At 31.9% G+C, this 17,611-nt stretch overlaps 1 protein-coding gene across 2 annotated transcripts in view; it reads left to right on the top strand.

Annotated features, from left to right (window-relative positions):
• Positions 1-17,360, top strand: part of LOC132747735 (uncharacterized) — a 62,479-nt gene extending 45,119 nt beyond the window's left edge. For both annotated transcript variants that reach the window (XM_060737263.1, XM_060737341.1), the window contains 4 exons: positions 130-267; positions 2,656-2,785; positions 2,878-3,572; positions 8,857-17,360. In XM_060737263.1, coding sequence (XP_060593246.1) covers positions 130-267; positions 2,656-2,785; positions 2,878-3,572; positions 8,857-9,008 — 1,115 coding nt within the window. In that variant the 3' untranslated portion in view covers positions 9,009-17,360. The remainder of the gene's footprint in view (positions 1-129; positions 268-2,655; positions 2,786-2,877; positions 3,573-8,856) is intronic.
• Positions 17,361-17,611: the final 251 nt, after the last annotated feature.

Genomic DNA, 17,611 nt, shown 5'->3' with positions numbered 1-17,611 from the left:
ATATTTTTGAATGAAATTATATCTAAAAAACGCACATCTTTATTTTAAATATACATGTAATCTACTTATTTTTCGAACTCTTTTTTCACGACGTTTTTCATTTATCCCCATAATTATACATTGTTGCAGTTTCAACTGAAAAATCATCCTTGACAAATGATTATGACAACTGCCGTCAAAGGATACAAGTGTGCATGGCTTGTGAAAAAAATATTTTTCTCAATCCAATAACCTGCTATTGTGGTGCAAAATTGAAAAGTGCGATAGGTATAATTGTATTGTTTCTTAAATTTAATCATATCAAAATTGCATATTTATACACTGTTATTTAACATTGCTCATGGTGAAGATCATCTTTACTGAACATTCTTAAGTTTGAATAGCGATTGCTTTAATCCCTGTAAAGTTACCATTGAGACAGGGAAATGGGTGTTCCTTACAGCAGGCCCCGTGTTCACAAAGAAAAGATCAGGATCAGGATCAAGTGATCCTGATTTTATTTTCATTGTTTTATGTTCTATAATTAATTATGGTTTGCTAGAATTGATAGTTAATATTTAAAAATGTCTAAAATTGCTGATTTACAAAGAAATCAAACTATTTTGGGATAAAATTAACAAATACATGTAACAAAACAAATAACAAAATATCGGATCAAAATAAGGATCAATTTTAGGATCAATATCAATATTTGGATCAACTGTAGAATGCCTGTATCTTATTAAAATAATAATAAATTTATTCTAAACTTTCATTAATTTGCTACTGCACCTCCAGTTTTATCAAATTAATATTAGATATTTAATCTATGAGGATAAAAAATGAAAAATATTAATATGAGAGTTTTTAAATTTTATCCTGATATTGATCCTGATCCTTAAGTCTATGTGAACACGGGGCCAGGTTCCCGGTTTTTGTGCCCCCACTTTAGGGGGCGGGGCATTTAGATTTACCCTAGTCCGTCCGTCCTTCCCTTTTCATTTTCTGTCGCATGTAGCTCAAAAAGTATTTGACCTAGAGTCATGAAACTTTAAGGAATTTTCATCAGCATGTGTAGTTGTGCACCTGGTATTTTCGTGTGGATTTATTCAGTATTTTTAGACTTATTGTCCTTGACTAAGTAAAAATTTGCAATTTTTAACTTGTGTCGCATGTAGCTCAAAATGTATTCGACCTAGGGTCATGAAACTTTACAGGAATGTTGATCAGCATGTGTAATTATGCACCTTGTTATTTTCCAGTGGATATATTAAGTTTTTGTAGAGTTATTGCCATTGATTTAGTAAAAAATTACATTTTTCAATAATTTGTGTCGCACGTAAGTCAAAAAGTATTTGACGTTAAGTCATGAAACTTTACAGGAATGTTGGTCAGCATGTGAAGTTGTGCACCTGGGCATTTTAGTGTGGATATATTTAGTATTTGTAGAGTATGTAGTGTAATTGTCCCTGACTTAGTAAAAATTTGCAATTTTCAACATGTGCACCACAGAGCACAAAAGTATTTGACATAGTGTCATGAAACTTTACAGGAATGTTGATCAGCATGTGAAGTTTTGCACCTTGGTTTTGCTTGGGAATTTATATGTTCTGTTAGAGAAATTGCCCTTGACTGAGTGAAAATTTGCAATTTGTTAATTTGTGTGTTAGTAGCTCAAAATGTATTTTACTTAGAGTCATGAAACTTAACACGAATATTGATCAGCATGTGTAGTTGTGCACCTAGCGTTTTTCTTGTAAATTTACATGTTTTGTTAGAGTTATTGCCCTTGACTTAGTGTGAAAATTTCAATTTCCAATTTGTGTCGTGCAAAGCTCAAAATGTATTTAACGTAGCGTCATGAAACTTAACAGGAATATTTTTCAGCATGTGCAGTTGTGCATCTTTAGTTTCGCTAATGGGTTTATCCAGTATTTATACAGTTATTGCCCTTAACTTAGTAAAAACCATTTCATTATGTTGTGTTATTTGTTCCTTGAGTGCTTGAGTTAGAATCAACCAACTTTATAGGAATATTTTGATCAACATCACTGTGAAGCTATGCACCTGAGATTTTGCATGTGGATTTTTTTTCAGTTTTGTTAGAGTTATTGCCCTTGACTTAGTATAAATTTGCAATTTTCAACTTGTTCATGCATAGCTCAAAAAGTATTTGACCTCTAGGCCTGAAAGTTAATTAGAATGTTGGTCAGCATTTGTACTTATGCACCTTGAGGTTCGCATGTGGATTTATTCAGTATTTGTAAAGTTCTTGCCATTTATTTAGTAAAAGATTTTTTTTGTTTTCAACTTGTGGCACATGACAAAGAGTCATAAGATCGACATAACGTGAAGTGTGGGGGCACCCGTGTCCTATGGGCACATTTCTAGTTCTACTTTGAAAATATTTATACACTTAAAATAATCAAAAGATATATGTCTGCACGTATTACGACGGAAGTAGTTGAACTAAAAAATTATTTGTAGTTATTATTTTCTTATTATTTTCGAATTCAACATACATATCATATTACTGGTAATTGTACATGTACTTAAATCAATGATACATTTGCCCTGACAATACTTGCTTATGAAGCACATCCAAAAGTAAAAGAATAAAAGAAATATATGTAAGATTAAATTAATTATTTTATTTACCTCTTTCCTTGTTTTAAGGCTGTAATTGGGGAGCATTACTTGTTGCTGGTGATGATGAAAGTCCGGATAATGCTGCAGTAATGAAGAGAGAAATACTAGAGTTGGAGAGATTAGTTACGTCACAGGCACCACGCATTATTGGCATAAGGTAACTTTTAAAGTTTTTTGTACTTAACTTTTTATCTAATAATTTTTTTTGTTTAAAATAAAGTAATAAAATATTATTTTTTTTAATTGTAGACAGCAAAATGTGAAGACGGTTTTACCCAGTGAAAACAATATAGAAAAAATGTCAGCATGGAAGCAAATTCAAAAGCATCTTGCTGCCTTCAATAAGGATGAGGAGATCAATACATTATTGATATACTTCTCATGTCATGGGGAAAGCTCTGTTGAAGGGAACATGTTTCATCTTGGGCAGAAAGAGTATATATCAGCGGATGACTTTCAAAAGGAGTTAGACAAATTGAATAGAATTAATCAACTGATTATTTTCCTCGATCGTTGTTTTCCTCCAATGGTAAAATTTACAGATAGAATGTTTATTCAGATAAATGCATGCAGTGATAAAGATGCGGCAGTTCTAAAAAAAGAAGGCAGCTGGTTTACAAAGTATGTTATTCAAGGACTGAAAGCTAGATCAGAAGAAAGAAAATGTTCCAAGGACTGTCAGCATTGTGTCGACTATTGGAAGCCGAAAACAGAATACATCTCTGTCTTTGATTTGTTTGATTACGTTAACAAGCACTTACAACGAAAGGCACCTAAACCACATTGGCAAGGCAAAGGTGTTGGGGAAAATATAGCTTTTTTCACAGATGAAGTAGTAGAAATAAGATTTACGTCAAAAGATGATAAAACAGATGCACGTCTGCCACTCGGGTATCTTAAACACTTTGATGAAGTAAAGGAAAGACTTTTTGAGGCTTTCGGAGGTAAAGTTTCTCTTCACTTTATACACATAAGGAAATAAAAAATTGCTACAGTTTCAATAAATTAGGGCTAGCATTTGATGAATATAAACTTAACTTAAATACCAGAAACATGAATTATCAACATAAGTAAGATAATCATCATAAATTCAGTTCATTTTGAATGTCTCATATACTTAAGATTAAAGCCGATTATGATATGGAAAACTTAGTAAGGGTAACGATTAAAAGGATCATTGTTTTGATATACCTTAAGGTCACTTAATGCTTAATTACACCATTATTGAAATGAAATACTTAGGTCAATTTGATGTACAAGTAATTGCCCATATATCAAAAGGGTACACAGGGGTTATCCGGACTAATTTTTTTCGATACATCCCACCCCTTAGGATAAAAGTCATGCTATCACGGGGCGTTTGTTATTTTGTTTGTTATTAAAAAGATCCCCCTGTGTCAAAATCCCCATGTAAACAGTGCCATTATAACCACTGTGGAAAATATATGGATTCATTAATGGGTACGGAATTACGTATATCATAGATATATAGGTAAAAATATAAGTGAAATTTGAAATACGTAGATGTACGGAAATGTATATCAGTCAACACGAATATGACTAATTTATACTGTGATCCGTACACTCGTTACATATAGGAACTTTGTATGAAGTCCGTACTTTACTATAATACGAATTTTTTAAATTATAAGGGCAGTTATTACCAAAATGTAAAATTTTGTATTCTTGCAAATACGGACAGAGAATAAAGATACATGAAGAAGTACTTCAAAATTACCCACTTGCTACAAGAGGAAAGAAATGATAGTCTAATCTGTTTTATTCCATTTACAAAACCTTTCGACAAATAAAATCACCTGTAAAGAAGAAAATGAGACGGTGACTCCCTATTCTTTTAGTCATTTAGTCTGAGTATAAATTTTAAAAAAAATCAAACATTTATTTGAGGAAATTTTAATTCGTCTTTAAAGCCGAAAATTAAGGCTAAACTGTTTGTCAAATTTTACACAAAATTGACAACTTTCTTTTACTTTTTCAAACATTTTTAGGCGTAAAACGATACTTTTTTCAGCTTAAAGGAATAAATAATTTCAGTCGAATGCTATAGCATTTAAGATATTTGTCCACCTATGTGGTACCACTAACAGTCGCCAAGGAAACACAACATCATGTTAAAAAAACGGGCTTTGATGGTCCACTTTGACGTCGTTTGTACAAAAATTGGCTAAAATGATTGGAATAAAATTAACGGAATCTAATCAGAAATGTGGTCTATTTTTTGTATGCCAATTTTCAAAACGTTACTTGAAAGTTCGCAAAATGTCGCGTTCTAACTTATATAAAAAAATGTGTAATTAAAGATGCCCGGACTACTCATCTAAATACGAAGCCCCTATGGTGACATTTTCCACACTTTTTTCCAGGCATTTAATTCGTTTTTACGAAACATTTATTCGTAATTACGAAATAGTAATTCGTAAATACGAAATAACGAAAAAACAAATTAATATTTCGTCATTACAAATTATTATTTCGTAAAAACAAATAAATATTTCCTAAAATCGAATTAATATTTCGTAATTACGAATTAATATTTCGTAATTATAAATATTAATTTGTTGTTTTTTTTCGTTATTTCGTTTTTACGAAAAAATAATAAGTAAATACAAAATAACGAAAAAATAAATTAATATTTTGTAATTACGAATTATTATTAAGTAAAAATGAACAAATATTTCGTAAAAACGAATAAATATTTCGTAATAACGAATTAATATTTTGAATTTACGAGTTATTATTTTGTAAAAACGAATTAAGTTCCGGGGAAAAGGTGTGAAAAATGTCACTTTAGGAGCTCCGTATCTGACATCACTAATGCAATTTGAAGGAAACTTTAGAGGATTGATTTGTAGCTCAATACTTGTGCATATTACTCCAGTTTTCGCTTGAATGATTTTTACCTCCCCGAAGGGAGAGCATATAGTCGCCACTTTGTCCGTCCGTCCGGATGTCTGCACTACCTAATAGGGTAAGAGGGCCATCTGACTGAAAACAAAACAAAAGTGAACAATAGAGTTCATTCCGTAATATGGAAGGGGCCAATGGCCTCTCTATTAAACAAAAGAAAATAACAATAGAAATGGCCCTATATCAAGATTCAGTTGTCCGTCTGTCCCATTTTCTTGTCCTGGGCAAAACTCTGAAACTAGAGGTATGAACAAGACAGAAGATAGCTCTCCTTGAGTACAAGTGCAGTGCAAAAAAACCGTTACTCTGTCGTACCTAATTTTGGAGTTACTTCCTTTGTTCATTTTTACACTTTAAGCTTTGTCGGGGACATAACTCTGAAATATAAGAGATATTAACAACACAGTTTTCAGGTACATAGTTCTCATTGGGTATATGTGCAGAGCAAAAGACCGGTAACTCTGCCTTGCCTAATTATCCCGCCGAAAGGCGGCGCGGGATGCAGGAATAGTCTCCTTCCGTCCATCCGTCCGTCCTTCCGTCCGACATTTTTTGTCCGGAGCATATCTCAAAATGTATTTGATGTATCAACTTGAAAATTCATGGGTGGATAGGAGAAATGCAGTGCTCAAGAATGATAACTCTACCCTACATAATTTTTCAGTTATTGCCCTTTGATATTTTTCAAACTTAATTTTTGTCCAGAGCATTACTTAAAAAGCCTTTGAGATATCAACATGAAACTTCATGGGTGGATAGCTCTTATCCAGGAGGTGTGCAATGCATAAAAATGATAACTCTACCCTTCATTATTTTTGAGTTATTGCCCTTTGTTATTTTTCATACTTATTTTTTTTTACTTGAGTGGAGCATAACTCAAAAAGTTTTTGAGATGTCAACATAAAACCTCATAGGTGGATAGATCTTATTGAGGAGGAATGCTGTGCTCAAGAATAATAACTCTACCCATTATAATGTTTGAGTTATTGCCCTTTGTTATTTTTTCATACTTTTTGTCTGGAGCTTATCTCAAAAAGTGTTAGAGGTATCAACTTGAAACTTAATAGGTTGATAGATCATATTAAGGAGTTAAATGCACAGAAATGATAACTCTTCCCTGCATAATTTTTCAATTATTATTCAAACTTAATTTTTGTCCAGAGCATAACTTAAAAATCCTCTGAGATATCAACAAGAAACTTCACGGGTGAATAGTCTCACTCAGGAGGTGTGCAGTGCACAAGAATGATAAGTCTACACTTCATAATTTTTGAGTTATTGCCCTTTGTTATTTCTCATACTTAATTTTTCACCTGAGCGGAGCATAACTCAAAATGTCTTTGAGATGTCAACATGAAACTTCAAAGGTGGATAGATCTTATTAAGGAGGAATGCTGTGCACAAGAATAATAACTCTACCCATTTTTAGCTCACCTGTCACAAAGTGACAGGGTTACGTTTTGTGATCGCTTTTCGTCCGGCGTCCGTCCGTCCGTAAACTTTTACTTTAAATGACATCTCCTCATAAACCACTAAGCCAATTTCATCCAAACTTCACAGGAATGTTCCTTTGGTGGTCACCTTTAAAAATTGCTCAAAGAATTTAATTCCATGCAGAACTCTGGTTGCCATGGCAACCGAAGGAAAAAACTTTAATTATCTTCTTTTAAAAAACCCAAAGAGCTAGAGCTTAGATATTTGGCATGAAACATCTACTAGTGAGTGTCTACCAAGTTTGTTCAAATAAAAGCCCTGGGGTCAAAATTGGCCCCGCCCCAGGGGGTCATTGATTTTCTCTATATGCATATAGTAAAACTTCAAAAAATCTTCTTTTAAAGAACCAAAAGAGCTAGAGCTAAGATATTTAGCATGAAACATCTTCTAATGAGTGTCTACCAAGTTTGTTCAAATAAAAGCCCTGGGGTCAAAATTTGCCCCGCCCCAGGGGGTCATTGATTTTCCCTATATGTATAAAGTAACAATTTAAAAAATCTTCTCTTAAAAAACTCAAAGAGCTAGAGCTAAGATATTTAGCATGAAACATGTTCTAATGGGTGTCTACCAAGTTTGTTCAAATAAAAGCCCTGGAGTCAAAATTTGCCCCGCCCCAGGGGGTCGTTGATTTTCCCAATATGTATATAGTAAACACTTAAAAAATCTTCTTTTAAGGAACTCAAAGAGCTAGAGCTAAGATAATTAGCATGAAACATGTTCTAATGGGTGTCTACCAAGTTTGTTCAAATAAGAGTCCTGGGGTCAAAATTGGCCCCGCCCTGGGGGTCATTGATTTTCCTTATAAATGTGTATAGCAAAAATTTAAGAAGTATTCTTTGACTAAACCTAAATATTTAGAGTTAAGATATTAAGCATGAAACATCTTCTAGTGAGTGTCTACAAAGTTTGTTCAAATAAAAGCCCTGGGGTCAAAATTGGCCCTGCCCCGGGGGTCATTGATTTTCCTTATATGTGTATAGGAAAAACTTAAAAAAACATCTTTGAAAAAAAAACAAATAGCTAGAGATTAGATATTAAGCATGAAACATGTTCTAGTAAGTGTCTACAAAGTTTGTTCAAATAAAAGCCCTGGGGTCAAAACTGGCCCCGCCCTAGGGGTGTCATTGTTTTTGTTAAACTATGTGTATAGTAAAAACCTAAAAAAAATTTTTTTTTAAAACCCAATGAGCTACAGCTTAGATGTTTAGCATGGAACATCTTCTTATGGGTGTCTACCAAGTTTGTTCAATTAAAAGCCCTTGGTTAAAATTGACCCTGCCGGGGTAAGGGGAGGGCAGATCATTGTTTTTCTTTATAAGTGTGTACATCATGAAACATCTTCTTATAGGTGTCTTCCAAGTTTGTTCAAATAAAAGCCCTAAAAACTGCTATAAGTCTACCACCGGTATACAATAGCTTTACATAAAACATCATGCATCGATAGTGTTATATTTAAACTTTTAAATCGATAACATTGCACGAGACCTTTGATATTTTAGTGAAATAAAATCACTTCTGAATCACCACTTGTCTTTGCTAAAGACGCAGAAATATAAGGTTAAAGATGTCAATCAGTTATTTCAAAAACATTATTATAGGTATGCTATATACAATGTTGCATTTAGTAAGACTCATTGATGTTATACATAATATTATTTACTAAGTTACTAAGAGAATAAATAGATTTTACTGCCTGTCATGTGGATGATATTGTACTTTATTCATAAACTGCATATTAATCTCATAATATTTCTTATGTTATTCCTGTAATGTTTTGCATTTACGGTTACCTTTTTCAATTTTCAGTTGATCAGAGAACGCACGATGTCAAAATACAGAAAGAAACATTCAGACAGGATCAACCATACGACGACTGTGACACCTTAGAAAGGGTGATGCAGGCCTGGCTTCAAAGACTTCCACTCGTGGTCACTTTCAGTGCTCAAAGCATTAATTAAGAAAATGTAGGTCTGTTATGATGAGACGTTCTTTAAAGACTTCATCTAATGCTTTTTAGAAGAAGAGAAAGAACATGTTTTTTTTATTTCTAAAACCAATATAGCCTTTGTACTGTACTTTTTGGTGTGTATGTGTGTGTTTGTGTGCGCGCATGTGTGCGTTTGAATTTTATATAATTTACATTCTGCTTAACCAGTCCAAACTGTTAATTTTTTTCAGAGGTTGAAGCCTTAATTTATTTTGGCTGTTTTTTGTGTTTTGTTGTGTGTTTTTTTAAATAGGAATGTGGCCTTATTCAAGAGCCACTGCTGAGCCGGGGCAACGCTCGATTATTTTTACTTTTTCTAAAATCAAAAAAAAGGTTGAAACAAATTTTAAACAAGATAAAAACGAAAAAAGTTTTTTTTCTTTAATTTCATTATATCAAGTCACACTTGTTGTTTTGTCAAAGTATTAATCTTTTCAATAATGTTCATTGATCAATTTTGCATCAAACTGTACACATGCTCTTAATTTCATAGCTGTAATCAACGGCAAGAAAGTAGGTCACTTCTATAAACTATCTTGATCATCTGATACAAAGTTCAATCATACATCTAAAACTGTGGTCATGGTCTGATTTTCATAGCTGTCACATCACATCAGAGGATAAGAAATTAGTTCACTTAGTAAAAATCTAAGTCAGCTGATATCAAAGTTTAATTAGTCCCCTACCGGTTTACCGGAGGGGACTTAAGGTTTACCCTACGTCCGTCTGTCTGTCCGTCCGTCCGTCAGTCCGTCTGTCCGTCAGTCAGTCAGTCCGTCCGTCCTCAAAACTGGATCTCGCGATAACGCAAAAAGTACTGAAAATATTTTATGAAACTTGATATATGGATAGATGGCAGTATGGAGATTATGCACGTCTTTTTCTTTTCTTCCTATGTTGAAAATTCTGGTTGATATGGCAACAAATAGACTGAAAATATGGCAAATTTTACACATAACCTGGATCCCGCGATAACGCAAAAAGGACTGAAAATATTTTTATGAAACTTGATATATGGATAGATGGCAGTATGAAGATTATGCACGTCTTTTTCTTTTTTTCCTTTGCTGAAAATTCTGGTTGCTATGGCAACAAATAGACTGATAATATGGCAAATTTTACACATAACATGGATCCAGTGATAACGCAAAAAGTTATGAAAATATTTTTATGAAACTTGACATATGGGTAGATGGCAGTCTGGGAATTATGCACATTCTTTTCTTATCTTCCTATGTTGAAAATTCTGGTTGCTATGGCAACAAATAGACTGAATTTCAAGATTTCTGATTCTAGTTTTTAAGTTTTTTCACTATAAGTTCTTTATTTCTTAACGTAATATCTTTAAACTTTAAATATAAGTTGCTAGTCATCAACCACATCATATGTGACAAAGATTTAAACTGCAGCACAAAATTTATCAGAATTACTTCCCTTGAACTTAAAATTTTCATGAAAAAAATATTGTTTTTTTTAATAACTTCTTTTTTTCTGAATGTATCTACTTCAAACTTCATATATATGTTTCTTATTATCACTCAACATTTGTGAGAAAGTTCAATACTCTAGCAAGACTATTTCCAGAATCATGCCCCTTTTGAACTTAGACTTTTTTTCGAGAAATTGGTAATTTTTACTCCAACTTCTCCAATCATGATAGGATTTTCTTCAAACTCCCACATCATAATAATATGACAAGGTTTATAAATCTAGCATCCATTTTTCCAGAATTATCTCCTCCTTAAACTTTTAATTTTTCTTATTCGTTCTTTTAACTTTCATTTACTTCAAAATCAAAATAAACATTCATTATTCATACCTTCATTACTAATTGTTCTTTGTTACACTCACATCATGTATGACATCTTGCATCTTTATTTCAAGAGTTATCTCCTTTTTAAAAAATTTGCTTTTAAAAATGTTATATTTTGATAACAGGGATGTTTAAAAATACATAAAAACTGTTTCCTGTGATCACTTTTAAAGAAATTTTTCAACAAATTTACTTAAAAAAGAAACATAAGTGAATGGCCAATACTCACTGCCCTTCAGAATGTTGCTGGGGTTCTAACCGGTAGGGGACTTATGGATTGCTTGCAATACTATGATAATTGCTTGTTAAATATCTGAAACTGTGCACATGGTCCAAATCATCAAAGGCCAAAAAAGTATATTATTTCGTCAAATTATCTAGGTCAGGTGATATCAAAGTTCAGTTCTACATCTAAAATTGTGCACATGGTTCAAATTCCATAGCTGTAAATCTAAGGGCAAGTAAGTAGGTCACTTTGTCAATTATTTAGGTCAGCTTTGATATCAAAGTTCAATTGTACATCTTAAAACAGTTCACATAGTCTAAATGTCAAAGCTATAGGGATAAAAAGGAGAATTTCATTAACTTGACATCAATTGAAGGTCAAAGTGAAATTTACTGTACATTATTTAATGTTTGTTTAATAGCAAATCTTGTCTGGTCCAATGATAAATCAAATCCGTATGTATATATTTAACAAAATCATAACAATTTAACCAAAATTCAATAATTTGACATAAACGATCAGTATGGTCATTTCAGCCTTTTTGAAGGCCTTGTTCAAATGTTGAAGGATGAAGTTAATCCATTTGTTAATTACCATGCTACTCTTCGGAAGCAAAAGTTAGTAAAAATTCAATAAGTTAACCTTCAAGGTCAAGTCATAAATGACCCAAAACTAAATATTTGATTTATTTCCTTTTCAAATGTGTAAAATTGATATCTTGTGAAGTCATATTCTATTACAGATTAAAGAATTTTTGATTTTCAAATGTAAATCTTTTAGCCGTCAGGTTAGCTCAGTAGGTAGAGCGTTGGACTGATCATGATTTTACAGCATTCATTCGCACTGTTCCTCTGTTCTGGCATGTACAAAGTTATCTGTTCCTTGCGAAGATGGAGGTAACTAGTACTGGTTAACTACTTGTCAGCATGCCCAGGAATGATGCATGATGCGTTGGCTGCACTGAGCTCTGGTAAAATTGATAATGCTATATGCCGTGATCCAGAGTGAAATATAAAATTTGGAACTTAATTCATTAAGTAAATTAGGTTGGCTTTCTGTATTTACCTTTTTCCATTCAAAGTTTTAACTTTTTAGCTCACCAGAACCGAAGGTTCAGGGTGAGCTATTAGTATCAAAGGGGATGGTCCGTCGTCCGTCTTCATACGTCGACTTACAATCATCTTCTTCTCTTAAACCGCTGAACAGATTTACTTTAAATTGGGTCTGTAGCATCCTTGTGACAGTCACACCTTAATTTGCTCATATCATTTCAATTGGCCTGTTTTAGGGGTCTATAGAGCTAGAAATATAAAACCTTTAGACATCTTCTTCTACATAACTAATCGATGGATGATCACAAAACTTTGTCTGTAGCATTCTTAGGTAGTCTTTTATCAAATTTGCTCATATTTATTTGATTGGTCCCTTTTTATGGTCTCTCGAGCTAAAAATAGAAAAAAAAATTAAACATCATCTTGTACTGAAGTAAATGATGGATGATCACCAAACTTGTCTGTAGCATTTTATGTAGTCTTTTATCAACTTTGCTCGTATTAATTTGATTGACCCCTTTTTAGTGCCTCTAGAGCTAAAAATAGAAAAACCTTTAAATATCATCTTGTACTGCAGTAAATGATGGATGATCATCAAACTTTGTCTTTAGCATTTTATGTAGTCTTTTATCAAATTTGCTGATATTTATATGATTGGCCCCTTTGAGGGGCTGCTAAAGCTAAAATGCCACAGGCCATGGCATTCTCAAATATGATGAAAATATTGATAATTGCTGTACAATTTTATTGTAAATATAAAATGAACATGTTTTGACTTAAAAACAAAGAAGATATAGAGGATATTTGTTTAGTTCAGTGTAAGATCGGAATATTTTTCACCGAGTGAGCACCAAAAGGTATATTTCACGAGTGGCGCAGCCACGAGTGAAATATGAACTTTTGGTGTTCACAAGGTGAAATATATTTTGATCTTACACTAAACTAAACAAATTTTCTTTTTATTATATGCAAAGAAACGTTTTAAAAAGACATAAAACCTAACATTGAATTAAAAGCGCGCCAAATAATAATACAACTTGACGTCATTTACGACGTCACATCATTAAGTTGGTACCCAGTACTGTGCACGCTGGCATTTCACTGAAACAACGTAATGGGCTTAAACTCAAAAAAGTGAAATTATCAAAGTGGTAATTTCACTGTTTCAAACAGTGAAATTACCAGTTTTAAATCACTGATATATTTCTATAAACCATCGAAAAGCATGTAATTAATGTTTAAAATTGTATACACTATAGGTGATCACAATATAAATATATAGTGTCAGATTTTTAAGACCAACTTTTTACTTGACCAGCTTCCCATACATAGTTTATTCATTCTTTTATTCACACTTGACATATTCAGTAAGAATTTAATAGATTTCAATAAGTTTCTGTGATTTAAATACTAACTCAAGGATGAGCAAAGTATATCTTTAATGAAAGACAAACAACTTATCTTGGAATGTCTTTCATACATGTGAACATGCTATGCAATTTTTATATAAAAAAAGATTCAATAGCTGGGAATAATATCTTCAGCACATTATAAAGACATTATGATTAACAACACCCTGTAACTTTTAAAACGTTATAATGATGATTTTAAATCGTAAATGTTTAATTCTTTATTGAAAAGATAATATACAGATATGTATTACAATAAATGCTTAATTTTTTTGTTAAGTAAGAATACTTAACATTGAATCAATAATTACACTATGTGCTTTGTATCTGAACAGTTAAAATACATGTATATGCACATTGTTTTTCATTTGACATGCTTAAATAAGACCCTGACCCAAAACCTCACTAGACATGCGCTATGGCAAAGTTTAATTGTTTAGTAAATTGTAGGCAAGTGTACAGTAATTTTCCTAGGAAATATAATTAGGCTTAAAGAAAGATTACATTTGTTTTCTGTACCTAACCAACAAGGATGAGTTTGTGTGCTTAATTTATTTTATTGAATTTGTTAAAATTGTTGTATTTTTTTCAATTTTTGTTGAATTGGTTTCAAACTTTGAGAAAGCACATTTCAAGAAATTTTGGGACACACTTGTTTAACCTGATGTTTCATGTGCATAATTGAATTTTATAATCAGTTGAGCTGTTATTGATGTTTTTGAAACCATATCACCTACCTTCTTGTTTTTTGATATACAGACTTGAAATTTGGAATAAAGACATCAAAAGACTACTTTTGATATAAATGATATCGCTTGACCTAGTTTCTTGTTTTTTGATGCACCTACTTGAAATTTGAACAAGGGGTTTAATTTCTGATCCTGAATTGAATTTTTATATCAACTGGCCTACTTTTGATATTTTTTATGTCACTTGACCTACTTTGTTGTCATTTATGTACAGACTTCAAATTTGGACCAGGGTGTCATTTCTGATGTTGAATTGAATTTTGATATCAGCTGACCTACTTTTGATATTATTGACAACATTTGACCTACTTTCTTGTTTTTTTTGACATAAATAATTTAAAATTGGACCTGGGGTGTCATTTCTGATGCCGTATTGAGTTTTGATATCAACTGACCTGCTTCTGATATAATAGATATCAGTTGACCTACTTTCTTGTATTTTGACGTACATACTTAAAATTTAGACCATGGGTGTAATTTCTGATGCCATATTGAATTTTGATATAATATGATATACTTTTGATATTTTTTATATCATTTTACCTTATTTCATGTTTTTTGACATACAGTCAGTGAGACTTGAAATTTGGACGAAGGGTGAAATTTTTTATGTTGAAATCAGCTGACCTACTTTTGATATTTTTGACACCATTCTAACTACTTTCTTTTTTTGACATACATACTTTAAATTTGGACACGGGGGTATTTTCTGATGCTGAATCCAAATTTGATATCAGTTGACCTACTTTTTATATCTTTGATACACTTGACCTACTTTTTTTGACATACAGGTTTGAAATTTGGACAATTTGAACCATGTGCCAAATGGAATTTTTATATTATTTGACCAACTTCTGATATTTTTACAGCATTTGACCTACTTTCTTGTTTTTTGACATACATACTGGAAATGTTAACTAGGGTGTATTTTGTGCCAATTTTAGTTTTGATATCAGCTGACCTACTTCTGATATTTTTTATACTACTTGACCCATTTTTGTGATTTACAGACTCTAAATTTGGACCCGGGTGGACTTTCTGATGCTGAATCGAATTTTGATATCAGCTTGCCTTCTATTGATATTTTTACATTGTTTGACCTATTGTCATTTTTAGTACAGTTATTGAATTGAATTTTGATAGCAGCTGACCTACTTATGATATTTTTTTTATATCATTTGACCTACTTTCTTGCTTTTTTAGCACAGACATGAAATTGGGACCTAGGGTGTAATGTCTGGTGCTGAATTGAATTTTGATATTAGCTGACCTACTTTCGACATTTTTGATATTATTTGACCTACTTTCTTGTTTATTGACATACAGACTTGTAATTTAGACAAAGAGTGTTATTTCTGATACTGAATCGAATGAATTTTGATATCAGCTTGCCTTCTATTGATATTTTTACATTGTTTGACCTTTTGTCATTTGTTTGAGGTACAGTTATGTTAACATATAGAATGTATAAAAATCTGTTGTCCAAAACTGTAAACTTCAAACATCTACACCTTACATATTATACATATTTTGTGTATTCATTCACAAAAGTTATAAAAGATTGTCTCATCAAAATTAATCCTGCTCTATTGGTCATTGATTCTGCTTTTATTCTACAAAGTGTCATAGGAACACACTTGCAACATTAATATTTTTAACAAAACATTTCCAAAATATTAGGACAAAATGTTCAATGTATATAGTGAACAATGAAATGTTGGGATCTAGGGCCATCTTAGCCATATTGTTTATTATGAAGAAGAAAAGAAACAATCAGTGTTGTGAAAGAATATAACTAGAGGGGCAAGTTAAAAGTGAGCTTGACTTGCCTTTTGGCAAGTTTATTTTGAAAATAATTACCAACTCTGAAAAACAGTTGTTTCTGGTGAGCGACTCAGGATCATCATGGCCTTCTTGTTAACTTTATTCTCTTTAATATGTTTTGATTTTATAATGTGCACACTTTTGATATTTTACATATTATGTCATATATTGTTCATTATAATACTATATTTTAAATATCTGAGATCTTTGAACCTTTCTCTTGTTTAACAAAATTAGTTTGTCCGAGGATAATGTATAGAATTAGGAACTAGATATTGTTGTCTTAGTTATTTAGTTATTGTTCCGTAATTAAAATTTTAGACGTTAGTTAAAATTTAATATAGTTGGTTTTAGATATTCAACCCAAGGTGACAAATGCTTTTATTCAATCATCAGTCATGGCTTTTAAATTATGCCGCAATTCAGTTTAAAAGGACTCTAAGGGGGGTTGCGTTCATTGAACGCCGCCCTTCCTTGTTGATCTTGTTTATCATATTCTAAATATCAATCAAGACCTTGTCCTCAGACTTTCAATGCTGCTTTTCTTGACGAGAGAGACTGGTCACTTTCCTTACTTATAAAAAGTTTGCTCTGAACAACTGGGTAAAACATAATGACAACTCCTGGAAAACTAGTAGTCATACAATTATTTTTTGGACAATGCATTTTGTTACATCATAATGCTATGTCTACTTGTCCATCGTCTGTAAATCATCAACTAGATAGCCTTGGATATAGTTATTTATGGAATAGACTAAACCTTGATATAATTTTTTCGCCAATATTAAAGTAAAGAATGAACGATCAGTACTTATAAGTATGGAATGATACAATAATGAATTAGTCCAAGTTATACTACTAAACAATTTAATTCTGAGTTTGAATATTAGATATGTTTACTAATGAATATAGATCTATTTGTTTTGCTTTAAGCTTTTTTTGTAAATCTTCTTGAAATAGCAAGTGGAGGATTTGATACAAACCTACGAGTATGTTAACTTACAAGTATTAATGTATTTGCGCTATGTAAATTGTGATATCATAGCCATCTTTTTATGTTGTAAATGGCCAAAGGTATTTTGTATATGCCGTTTATATGCCAATAAACTATAATTAAATACCCCAAAGTATGTATTTTAAGTTAAAATATTGCAATATTATTATAACTTGTTATAAATCGTATTGTAATTGGAAAGGACTATCCATCTTATTTTTTCACTTTCACAAAATAAATCATTTTGTCTAACAAATTTGAATCTTGGTTATTCATTTATCAGATATCACAGAATTTAAGCCACACTTATAACAGGAGGATACAAAGAAGCCACACATCAACGCCAGATTGATATTTAAATAAAGCTCGGATTCCCATCTGGTTCTTCAACAGGATAATAAATACTTTTAAAAGTTTCAATGGTTTAGGAATAATTCAGTTGTGCATCGACAAGTTCATAGATTTGTTTTACGAACTATCAAATGTTGACAGCAATGTGTCCGGAAA

Source organism: Ruditapes philippinarum, unplaced genomic scaffold (genome assembly GCF_026571515.1).
Source record: "Ruditapes philippinarum isolate M1 unplaced genomic scaffold, ASM2657151v2 ctg2666_1_1_1_1, whole genome shotgun sequence".
Classification (NCBI taxonomy): domain Eukaryota; kingdom Metazoa; phylum Mollusca; class Bivalvia; order Venerida; family Veneridae; genus Ruditapes; species Ruditapes philippinarum.
Note: the sequence above shows the minus strand (reverse complement) of the source record. Positions and strands in the feature narration are given on the sequence as shown.